This window comes from Mustelus asterias, chromosome X (genome assembly GCF_964213995.1).
Source record: "Mustelus asterias chromosome X, sMusAst1.hap1.1, whole genome shotgun sequence".
NCBI classification, from domain to species: domain Eukaryota; kingdom Metazoa; phylum Chordata; class Chondrichthyes; order Carcharhiniformes; family Triakidae; genus Mustelus; species Mustelus asterias.
Window position 1 is genome coordinate 15,334,512 of NC_135834.1, and position 12,737 is coordinate 15,347,248.

At 47.0% G+C, this 12,737-nt stretch overlaps 1 protein-coding gene across 1 annotated transcript; it reads right to left on the reverse strand.

The window, feature by feature from the left end:
• Positions 1-404: 404 nt before the first annotated feature.
• On the reverse strand, positions 405-12,737 carry cox14 (cytochrome c oxidase assembly factor COX14). The gene is made up of 2 exons (XM_078200985.1): positions 12,673-12,737; positions 405-742 (listed from the first exon to the last, which is right to left on the reverse strand). The coding sequence occupies exon 2, from the start codon at positions 730-732 to the stop codon at positions 556-558; it is 177 nt and encodes a 58-aa protein (XP_078057111.1). The 5' UTR covers positions 733-742; positions 12,673-12,737; the 3' UTR covers positions 405-555.

Sequence of the window (12,737 nt, forward strand, 5' to 3'; positions counted from 1 at the left end):
TCATGGGAACACCCCTGGCGGTTTCCATCCAAGCCTCTCACCATCCTGACTTGGAAATATAGTGCTGTTCCTTCGCTATCGCTGGGTCAAAATCCTGGAACACCCTCCCTAACAGCACTGTGGGTCTAACTACACCACATGGACTGCAGCGGTTCAAGAAGCCAACTCACCACCACCTTCAAGGGGCAATAATGTGTGGGCAATAAATTTTGGCCTAGCCAGCACTACCCACAGCCTGTAAATGAATAAAAAATTTGTTTTAATTGAATGTTTATGGAAATATTTAGCTTAAGTGTGAGGAATAGTGACTGCAATTCAGTTTTCTGGTCAAAGAAAGATGCCAGCTAACCTGTCAAAACTTAAACTAACAGCCAAAGTCACACCACACACAAGTCAGCAGAAAATAATTTTCAAACATAGCTTTTTATCCACATCTTAATTTTTCTAATGTACAGGTTTAAAAATGTTACTTCTGGTCATTACATAACGATAAATCTCTCTCATTTTTGTCACATGATGGAAATCGAGGCTTTTACTCCCCAGGGTAGGGACAGCTTAATCCTTTATAATTTCATTGACTTGTCCTTCAGCCGCTGCCTTTAAGGTCTTTTGTCTCTGGAAGAAACGGTACGCACGGGCACTGCACAGGTAACCACCATACACTGTCAGTAGTATCATCGATCCAGAGAACATCCTGTAGCCAAGGTCGGCGAGCCTCTTGGCGGACACCATTGTGGCAGATCTGAAATACACAGTTTTAGATACAAAGACTTGCATCTCTATAGTATTTTTTATGATTGCAGGATGTCTCTAAATACTTTGCAGCCAATATCAGTGCTGTAATGTAGGAAACATGACAGCTCATTGCCTTCACATTGGGGGAGTTTGGCCAATGAGAGAACTGTTTTTTGATGCTGACTGAGGGATGGAGGAATCAATGGATGGGCTGTCTGCACTTAAGGTTGATAAGCACCAGGACTGGATGAGATGCCTCCAAGGATATTGAGGGAAACTGCACAGGCATTCACCATCGACCCTGGGATACAGCCAGAGGTCTGGAAAATTGCAAATGTTGCACCCTTGTTTAAAAGGTTTAAAGGTAAGCCCAAGAACCTCGCTGGTGGGGAAAGCTTCTGGAAAAAAATGAATTGTGACTTGGGCAAATGCAGCTTATGAAAGAAAACCAGCATTAAGGGGAAATTGTGTTTAATTAACTTGGAGTGTTTTGAAGAGGTAATAGATGCTGTTGACGTGATGTATGTGGACTTCCAAAAGGCATTTGATACAACAGACTTGGGTAAAGTTCAGGAAATAAAAGGGAAAGTCACAATATGGAAACAAAATTAGCCAAGTGATAGGAAACAGTCGTGGTTAATGGATGTTTTTCAGGCTGGAGGAAGGCTTGTAATGGAGTTCCCAGGGGTCGGTGCTCTTCCTATATTTAATGATCTAGACCTTGATGTACAGGGCACAGTTCCAAAATGTGCAGGGAATACGACACTTGGAAGTATTATGAACAATGAGGAAAGTGGTGTATAAAGGACATGGACAAGTTGGTGGAATGGGAGGACAAAAGTGGCGGATGAAGTTCAATGAGAAGTGAAGTAATTCATGGGAAGGACACAGTGACAATAAAGGTTACTATTCTAAACGGGTGCAGGAGCAAGTGTATAAATAGAAACATAGCAGGAGGAGGCCATTTGGCCCTTCGAGCCTGCTCCACCATTCATTACGATCATGGCTGATCATCCAACTCTAAAGCCTAATACTGCTTTTTCCCCATAACCTTTGATCCCATTTTCCACAAGTGCTATATTCAGCCGCCTCTTGAATACATTCAATGTTTTGGCATCAACCACTTCCTGTGGTAATGAATTCCACAGGCTCACCACTCTTTGGGTGAAGAAATGTCTCCTCACCTCCGCCCTGAATCTCAGACTGTGACCCCTGGTTCTGGACTCCCCCACCATTGGGAATACCCTCCCTGCATCAATCCTGTCTAGTCCTGTTAGAATTTTATAAGTCTCTATAAGATCTGCACCCCCCTCCCCCCCCGCCCCCCCATCCCATTCGATTCGTCTGAACTCCAGCGAAAACAATCCTAACCATGTCAATCTCTCCTCATATACATCAGTCCACCATCCCCGGAATCAACTTGCTAAACCTTCGCTGCAGTCTCTCGAGAGCAAGAACATCCTTCCTCAGAAAAGGAGACCAAAACTGCACACAGTACTCTAGGTGTGGCCTCACCAAGGCCCTGTATAATTGCAACAACAATCCCTGCTCCTGTACTCAAAACCTCTCGCAATGAAGGCCAACATGCCATTTGCCTCCTTTACCACCTGCTGCACCTGCATGCTTACCTTCAGTGACTGGTGCACAAGGACACCCAGGTCCCGCTGCACACTCCCCTCTCCCAATTTACACCCATTCAAGTAGTAATCTGCCGCTTTGTTTTTGCTTCCAAAGTGAATAACCTCACATTTATACAAATTATACTGCATCTGCCACTGATTAGCCCATTCACCCAACCTGAGCAGATCATTCTGAAGGATCTCTGCATCCTCGTCACAGTTCACTCTCTCACCCAACTTGGTATCATCTGCAAACTTTGAGATATTACATTTTGTTGCCTGCATAAGTCATTGAAAGTGGCAGGCTTGATTGAGAGCACATTTAATAAAGTGTACCATATTCTAAGTGTTATTAATAGAGGCACAGAGTACAATATGTTAAACTTGTATGAAACTTTAGTTCAGCCTCAGTTGGAGTCTGGTGTCCAATTCTGGGTGCTGCACTTTAGGAAAGATGTGAAGACTTTAGACAGAGTGCAGAAATGGTTCACGAAAATGGTTCCAGGAATGAGGAATTTCAGTTACGGAGACTTTGGAGAAGGTTGGGAGGAGACTTGATCGAGATAACCTTGGTCTAGTCAGGGAGAATGAGAGAATAATTGACATGAGTTATAGGGAACTAGTTACACCGGGGCATCGGGAGGAAGACACGTGGGTCACAGTTAGGAGGAGTAAAGGTCAGAAGGGTAATGTACCAGAGAGTATTCCAGTGGCTGTCTCTCATAATAGGAAGGGCTCGGCGACAGGTGTGAGAGGCGAGGGGAGTGAGCAATTAGAGGAGGGGTCACCTGTGGTTGTCCCACTCCAAAACAAGTATATTGTTTTGGATAGTGTGGGGGAGGATGACTCTCCATGGGTAAGCCACAGTGACCAGGTCACTGGCACAGAGTCAGGCTCTGTGGCCTGGAAAGGAAAGAGCGGGGTTAGGAGAGCAATAGTGGTGGGGGATGCGTCGGTTAGAGGCACGGACAGGCAATTCTCTGGGTGCAAACGGGACTCCAGGATGGTAGTCTGCCTACTTGGTGCTGGGGTAATGGATGTCTCCAAGCGGACAGGAGGCATATTAAAAGGGGAAGATATAGAAACGGATGTCATTGTACACATTGGTGCAAATGGCGTAGATAGGAAGAGCAGGGGGATCCTACGAGAGCAATTCAGGGAGTTGGGAAATAGACTAAAAAGTAGGGCCTCCAGGGTGGCCATCTCTGGGCTGCTCCCAATGCCTCGTGCCAGTGAGGCTAAGAATAGGGAGTTAGTACAATTGAATGCTTGGCTAAAGGACTGGTCCAGGAGGGAGGGCTTCATTTTCCCAGATCAATGGGAAGTTTTCAGGAGAGGATGGCACCTGTACAAGAAGGACGGGTCACAACTAAGTTGGAAGGGCACGAATATCCTGGCTGGGAGTTTTGCTAGTGCAGTTCGGGGGGATTTAAACTAGTATGGCAGGGGGGTGGGGATCAAAATATTAGGTCTACAAGTGTAGAGGCTGGGGACGAGCTTGGGGCTGGGACAAGGCTGGCAAAGAAGAAGAGCACTCTGGGGGAGGATGACCTCACTGGGCCTGGAGGTCTGGAGTGCTTATACTTCAATGCAAGGAGCGTAGCAGGTAAGACAGACGAACTTAGGGCCTTAATTGTTACTAAGGAGGTGGTGCTTGGTAGACTAATAGGACTGAAGGTGGACAAGTCCCCGGGCCCGGATGGAATGCATCCCAGGGTACTGAAAGAAATGGCTGAGGTAATAGCAGATGCGTTAGTAGTAATTTATCAAAATTCGCTGGACTCTGGGGTAGTGCCGGCTGACTGGAAAACAGCTACTGTTACGCCACTGTTTAAAAAAGGAAGTAGACAAAAGGCGGGTAACTACAGGCCGGTTAGCTTAACGTCCGTAGTTGGGAAGATGCTAGAGTCCATTATTAAAGAGGAAATTACAGAGCACCTGAATAAGAATGGTTCGATCAAGCAGACGCAGCATGGATTCATGAAGGGAAAGTCGTGTTTGACGAATTTACTGGATTTTTATGAAGATGTGACTAGTGCGGTTGACAGAGGGGAACCGGTGGATGTGGTGTTTTTAGATTTCCAGGAGGCGTTCGATAAGGTGCCTCACAAAAGGTTGCTGCAGAAGATTGGGGTACACGGAGTTAGGGGTAAGGTGTTGGCGTGGATTGGGGATTGGCTATCTAACAGGAAGCAGAGAGTTGGGATAAATGGGTGCTTTTCTGGTTGGCAGTTGGTGACCAGTGGCGTGCCGCAGGGATCGGTGCTGGGGCCTCAATTGTTTACCATTTACATAGATGATCTGGAGGAGGGGACTGAGTGTAGGGTATTCAAGTTTGCTGATGACACGAAGGTGAGTGGGAAAGCGAATTGCGTGGAGGACGCGGAAAGTCTGCAGAGAGATTTGGATAGGCTGAGCGAGTGGGCGAGGATCTGGCAGATGGAATATAACGTTAGCAAATGTGAGGTTATCCACTTTGGAAGAAATAATAGTAAATTGGAATATTATTTAAATGGAGAAAAATTACATCGTGCGACTGTGCAGAGGGACCTGGGGGTCCTTGTGCACGAATCGCAAAAGCTCAGTCTGCAGGTGCAGCAGGTGATCAAGAAGGCGAATGGAATGTTGGTCTTTATTGCGAGGAGGATAGAATATAAAAGCAGGGAGGTCTTGCTGCAACTGTAGAAGGCACTGGTGAGGCCGCAACTGGAGTACTGTGTGCAGTTTTGGTCCCCTTATTTGCGAAAGGATATATTGGCCTTGGAGGGAGTGCAGAGAAGGTTCACCAGGTTGATACCGGAGATGAGGGGTGTAGCTTATGAGGAGAGATTAAACAGATTGGGTCTGTACTCGTTGGAGTTTAGAAGGCTGAGGGGTGATCTTATAGAGACATATAAGATAATGAAGGGGCTGGATAGGGTAGAGGTGGAGAGATTCTTTCCACTTAGAAGGGAAACCAGAACTAGAGGGCACAGTCTCAAAATAAGGGGGGGCCGGTTCAGAACAGAGTTGAGGGGGAACTTCTTCTCTCAGAGGGTAGTGAATCTCTGGAATTCTCTGCCCATTGAAGTGGTGGAGGCTTCCTCGTTGAATATGTTTAAATCACGGGTAGATAGTTTTCTGATCGATAAGGGAATTAGGGGATATGGGGAGCAGGCGGGTAAGTGGGACTGATTCGCTTCAGATCAGCCATGATCTTGTTGAATGGCGGGGCAGGCTCGAAGGGCCAGATGGCCTACTCCTGCTCCTATTTCTTATGTTCTTAATGCTCACGAGGAATTTGGAGGTGGTTGCGGTGACAGAGACTTGGTTGAAAGAGGGACAGGACTGGCAGCTGAATATTCCGGGGTACAAGTGTTTTAGGCGAGACAGAGGAGGGGCCAAAAGAGGTGGGGGAGTAGCAGTATTAGTTGGAGAGGATATTACAGCGGTGCAGAGAGAGGACAATTCAGAGGGGTCGTGTAACGAGTCACTCTGGGTGGAGCTTAGAAACAGGAAGGGCGCAGTCACTATGTTGGGGGTATACTACAGGCCCCCCAACAGCCCAAGGGAAGTGGAAGAACGGATATGTCAGGAGATACTGGATAGGTGCAGGAAAAATAGGGTTGTTGTAGTGGGAGACTTCAATTTCCCTGGTATAGACTGGAAATCGCTGAGAGCTGGGACTCTGAATGGGGAGGAATTTGTAAAATGCGTACAGGAGGGTTCTTTGGAACAATATGTAGATAGCCCGACTAGAGAGGGGGCTATACTGGACCTCGTACTGGGGAATGAGCCCGGTCAGGTCTTCAAAGTTTCGGTAGAGGAACATGTGGCAAATAGTGACCACAATTCTGTTAGCTTTAGGATAGTGATGGAAAAGGATGAGTGGTGTCCCAAGGGTAAGGTGTTGGATTGGGGGAAGGCTAACTTTAGTGGGATTAGGCAGAAATTGGCAGCTCTTGATTGGGAGAGGCTGTTTGAGGGTAAATCCACATCTGGCATGTGGGAGTCTTTTAAGGAACAGCTGTTAGGGCTACAGGACAGGCATGTGCCTGTAAAAAGGGATAGGAAGGGTAGGATTCGAGAACCGTGGATAACCAGGGAAATTGAGGGACTGGTCAAAAAGAAAAGAGAGGCGTATGTTAGGTCCAGGCAGCTAAAAACGGAGGGAGCTCTGGAGGAGTACAAAGAAAGCAGGAAAGAACTCAAACGGGGAATTCGAAGGGCAAAAAGGGGTCACGAAATGTCCTTGGCAGACAGGATTTTAAAAAATCGGACCTCTCAGGGACAAAAGTGGGGAATTATGCTTGGAGCCCAAAGAAGTAGGGGAGATCCTAAATGAATACTTTGCGTCAGTATTCACAAAGGAGAGGGATGTGTTGACTGGGAGTGTCTCGGAGGGGAGTGTTGAACCGTTGGAGAAAATCTTCATTACAAGGGAGGAAGTGTTAGGTTTGTTAGAGAATATAAAGACTGACAAATCCCCAGGGCCTGATGGAATCTATCCAAGGCTACTCAGGGAGACGAGAGATGAAATCGCTGGGCCTCTGATGCAAATCTTTGTCTCGTCACTGGACACAGGTAAGGTCCCAGAGGATTGGAGGATAGCTAATGTGGTCCCGTTATTTAAGAAGGGTAGGAAGGATAACCCGGGTAATTATAGGCCGGTGAACTTGACGTCCGTGGTGGGGAAGTTGTTGGAGAAGATTCTTAGAAATAGGATGTATGCGCATTTAGAAAGGAATAAACTCATTAACGATAGTCAGCATGGTTTTGTGAGAGGGAGGTCATGCCTCACTAACCTGGTGGAGTTTTTTGAAGAAGTGACCAAAATGGTTGACGAGGGAAGGGCCGTGGATGTTGTCTATATGGACTTTAGTAAAGCGTTTGACAAAGTCCCTCATGGTTAGCTGGTGCAAAAGGTTGGATCTCATGGGATAAAGGGGGAGGTGGCTAGATGGGTGGAGAACTGGCTTGGTCACAGAAGACAGAGGGTGGTAGTGGAAGGGTCTTTTTCCGGCTGGAGGCCTGTGACTAGTGGTTATTCCGCAGGGCTCTGTATTGGGACCTCTGCTGTTTGTGATTTATATAAATGATCTGGAAGAAGGAGTAACTGGGGTGATCAGTAAGTTTGTGGACGACACAAAATTGGCAGGACTTGCAGATAGTGAGGAACATTGTCAGAGGCTACAGAAGGATATAGATAGGCTGGAAATTTGGGCAAAGAAATGGCAGATGGAGTTCAATCCTGATAAATGCGAAGTGATGCATTTTGGTAGAAATAATGTAGGGAGGAGCTATACGATAAATGGCAGAACCATAAAGGGTGTAGATACGCAGAGGGACCTGGGGGTGCAAGTCCACAGATCCTTGAAGGTGACGTCACAGGTGGAGAAGGTGGTGAAGAAGGCATATGGCATGCTTGCCTTTATAGGACGGGGCATAGAGTATAAAAGTTGGGGTCTGATGTTGCAGATGTATAGAACGTTGGTTCGGCCGCATTTGGAATACTGCGTCCAGTTCTGGTCGCCACACTACCAGAAGGACGTGGAGGCTTTGGAGAGAGTACAGAGGAGGTTTACCAGGATGTTGCCTGGTATGGAGGGGCTTAGTTATGAGGAGAGATTGGGTAAACTGGGGTTGTTGTCCCTGGAAAGACGGAGGATGAGGGGAGACTTAATAGAGGTGTATAAAATTATGAAAGGCATAGACAGGGTGAACGGTGGGAAGCTTTTTCCCAGATCGGTGGTGACGTTCACGAGGGGTCATAGGTGAAAGGGGGGAGATTTAACACAGATATCAGAAGGACATATTTTACACAGAGGGTGGTGGGGGCCTGGAATGCGCTGCCGGGCAAGGTGGTGGAGGCGGACACACTGGGAACGTTTAAGACTTATCTAGATAGCCACATGAACGGAGTGGGAATGGAGGGATACAAAAGAGTGGTCTAGTTTGGACCAGGGAGCGGCACTGGCTTGGAGGGCCGAAGGGCCTGTTCCTGTGCTGTATTGTTCTTTGAGATGGTCATGAGGGATCTAGATAGAGTCAATGGAGAAACTATTCCCATTGGTGAAGCAATGATGCTATGAGGATTTTTTTTTTTTTACACACAGCAAGTAGTTGAGTTCTGGAATATGCTGCCTGAGAGTGTGATGGATAGACTGTTACCTGAAAAGGAAGATTGTACTGGGTTACAGGGAGAAGGCGTGGGAGCGGCACTCGGTGAATTGCTCATTTGGAGAGCCAATGCAGACATGAAGGGCCAACTGGCCTCCTCCGCACTGTTAACAATTCTACAATAAAAATTGCTAGGTCAATAGGGATAATTCTCCTGCCCTTCTTTGAAATAGTGCCATGGGATCCTTGACATTCAGGAAAGGCAGATGGAGCCTTGGTTTAATATCTCATCCAAGAGTTGGCACCTTTAACAATGTCGCACTCCGTCAGTACTGTACTGGAGGTTCAGCCTTGATCTTTCTGTTCAGGTCCTAGTACATGAACCCACAGATTTCTGACTTGGGCAACAGTGCAACAAACTGAGCCATGATTGACACTACTGTGGAGAAAAAGCACTAGAAGCAAACTAGGACAAAGCTGTTACCACCACCACCCACCTCACACCGTCCCATATCCAACCTTATTACTCTCCTGCTTGCTCAAGGAATATTTTTTTCAGGTGGGTAAGAGTTGCTGGTATATTCATTTCTTTTTTCAATTGTCTGCTCCTTATCGGGACTGCACTTCATGTTTTAAAGTTTATTAGTGTCACAAGTAGGCTTACATTAACACTGCAATGAAGTTACTATGAAAATCCCCTAGTCGCCACACTCTGGCACCTGTTCGGGTACACCGAGGGAGAATTTAGCATGGCCAATCCACCTAACCAGTACGTCTTTCGGACTGTGGGAGGAAACGCACGCAGACACGGGGAGAACATGCAAACTCTGCGCAGACAGTGATCCAAGCCAGGAATTGAACCCGGGTCCCTGGTCTGTGAGACAGCAGTGCTAACCACTGTGCCACCGGGCCGCCTAAGTCCACTGAATACCACCGTATCCCAAGTAAGAAATTGTACATATAAATCTACAGTGCAATGATAAAACCCACACACACTGGCGAGGATGGATATCTAAAATTAATCTTGACTTTAATAATGATAACATGTATCAGAAACGTTGGGGAACACAGGATTTAGTGAGAGGGAGGAACTGAAGGAAATCAGTATTAGTAGAGAAGTTATATTGGGAAATTGTGGGATTGAAGGCTGATAAAGCCGCAGTGCCTGATAATCAACATCAGAGTACTTAAGGAAATGGCCCTAGAAATTGTGGATGCATTGGTGCTCATCTTCCAAGATTCTATAGATTCTGGAACAGTTCCTACGCATTGGAGGGTAGCAAATGTAGCCCCACTATTTAAAAAGGGAGGTAGCGAGAAAACAGAATTATTGATCAGTCAGCCTGACATCAGTAGTGGGGAAAATTCTAGAGTCAATTATCAAGGATTTTATTGCAGAGAACTTGGAAAACAATGGCAGGATCAGACCGATTCAGCATGGATTTACAAAAGGGAAATAATGCTTGACAAATCTACTGGAATTCTTTGAGGATGTAACTATTAGAGTTGAAGAGGGGGAGCCAGTGGATGTAGTTTATTTGGACTTTCAGGTGGCTTTGGACAAAGTCCCACATAAGAGATTAACGTGTAAAATTAAAGAGCATGGCATTGGGGGTAGTGTATTGAGATGGATAGAAAAATGGTTGTCAGACAGGAAATAAAGAGTCGGAATAAACAGGTCTTTTTCCAAAAGCCCAAGCAGAGACTAGTGAGGTACTGTCAGGATCAGTGTTAGGACCCCAGCTTTTCACATTATAATTAATGATTAAGCCAAATGAAATGGATCCAAATTTGCAGATGACACAAAGCTGGGTGGGAGGGTGAGCTGTGAGGAGGATGCAAAGATGCTTCAAGTGTGATTTGGATAAGCTGAGTGGGCAAATGCATGGCAGATGCAGTATAATGTTTTTGATTTGATTTGTCACAAATATTAGTATAGTGAAAAGTATTGTTTCTTGCATGCCATACACACAAAGCATACCGTACATAGAGAAGGAAAGGAGAGAATGCAGAATGTAGTGTTACAGTCATAGCTAGGGTGTAGAGAAAGATCAACTTAATATGAGGTAGGCCCATTCAAAAGTGATAGCAGCAGGGACGAAGCTGTTCTTGAGTGGATAAGTGTGAGGTTATCGACTTTGATAGCAAAAGCAGGAAGGCAGATTATCTGAATGGCTATAGATTGAGAAAGGGGAATGTGCAATGAGACCTGGATGTCCTCGTACATCAGTCGCTGAAGCTGAGCATGCAGGTGCAACAGGCGGTAAAAAAGGCAAATGGTATGTTGGCCTTCATAGCGAGAGGTTTCAACAGAAACGGGGATGTCTTGATGCAATTATACAGGGCCTTGGTGAGGCCACACCTGGAATAGTGTGTGCAGTTTTGGTCTTCTTATCTGAGGAAGGATGTTCTTGCTCTAGAGGGAGTGCAGAGAAGGTTCACCAGACTGTTTCTTGGGATGGCAGGACTGATGTATGAGGAGAGATCGAGCCAGGTAGGATTATATTTGCTGGAGTTTAGAAGAAAGGCGGGCGGGGGGGGGGGGGGGGGGGGGGGGGGGGGGGGGGTGAAAGAGAAAGTGGTCTCACAGAAACCTATAAAATTCTAACAGGACTAGACAGGGTAGATGCAGGAAGGATGTTCCCGATGGTGGGGGTGACCAGAACCAGGGGTTACAGTCTGAGGATAAGGAGTAAACCGTTTAGGACAGAGGTGAGAAGAAATTTCTTCACAGTGTGGAATTCACGACCACAGAAAACAGTTGAGGCCAAAACATTGTCCGATTACAAGGAGGAGTTAGACATTGCTCTTGAAGTGAAGGGGATCAACAGATATGGGTGGGGATCAGGAATATTGAGTTGGACGATCAGCCGTGATCATATTGAACGGCAGAGCAGGCTCGAGGGGCCGAATGGTCTCCTCCTGCTCCGTGGGGCGGCACGGTAGCACAGTGGTTAGCACTGCTGCTTCACAGCTCCAGGGTCCTGGGTTCGATTCCCGGCTCGGATCACTGTCTGTGTGGAGTTTGCACATTCTCCTCGTGTCTGCATGGGTTTCCTCCAGGTGCTCCGGTTTCCTCCCACAGTCCAAAGATGTGCGGGTTAGGTTGATTGGCCAGGTTAAAAAAAAAAAATTGCCCCTTAGAGTCCTGAGATGTGTAGGTTAGAGGGAAAATATGTGGGGGTAGGGCCTGGGTGGGATTGTGGTCGGTGCAGACTCGATGGGCCGAATGGCCTCCTTCTGCACTGTAGGGTTTCTATGATTCTATGATCTATTTGGGGTAATCTCTACACCCTAGCTGTGACTGTAACACTCCATTCTGCACCCTCTCCTTTCCTTCTCTATGAACGGTATGCTTTGTCTATATAGCGCGCAAGAAACAATACTTTTCACTGTATCCCAATACGTGTGACAATAATCAAATCAAATATTAAGTTGATCTTTCTCTACACCCTAGCTGTGACTGTAACACTCCATTCTGCACCCTCTCCTTTCCTTCTCTATGAACGGTATGCTTTGTCTATATAGCGCGCAAGAAACAATACTTTTCACTGTATCCCAATACGTGTGACAATAATCAAATCAAATATTAAGTTGATCTTTCTCTACACCCTAGCTGTGACTGTAACACTCCATTCTGCACCCTCTCCTTTCCTTCTCTATGAACGGTATGCTTTGGTCTGTATAGCGCGCAGGAAACAATACTTTTCACTGTATCCCAATACGTGTGACAATAATAAATCAAATCAAACCAAAAATCTCGAATCAAAACCAGGGCAGCCTGAGCCGAACATTCCCTTCCCCACCATCACCTCATTGTAACGGCGAGGGAGCATCAGCAAAGCCAGACTATTCAGTGAGGGGCACTGAGGCCAATGCAGTGCTGAGCGGAGTGTCTGACCCGGGCCCGGAGTGTCTGACCCGGGGCCGAGTGTCTAACCCGGGCCGGGGCTTTTCCGGGCCTGCTAGGCCCGGTGGAGGGTTTTTTTTATAAAGTCACTCTGAGCGAGGCCCGGCAGCAGATGAAAGCCGCTCCGATCTCTCTGGATAAACGGGCGACGTTTCTGAGCCGAGCCCCGGGCTTGGGGCCGGTTCCAGGCCCCGCTTCCCCGGCACTAGGACAGCTGGCAGCCGCTGCTCCTGCGGCCCGGAGCCGGGAAAGTATCGGCTTTAACCCGGATTCCGCTTCAGAAAGAGGAGAAGCTCCGCCATTACTCACCGACTTCCCGCTGAGGTAAAGCGAACAACAGGCTCAGGGGGCAAAGGTCACGGGGTAAAGGTCAC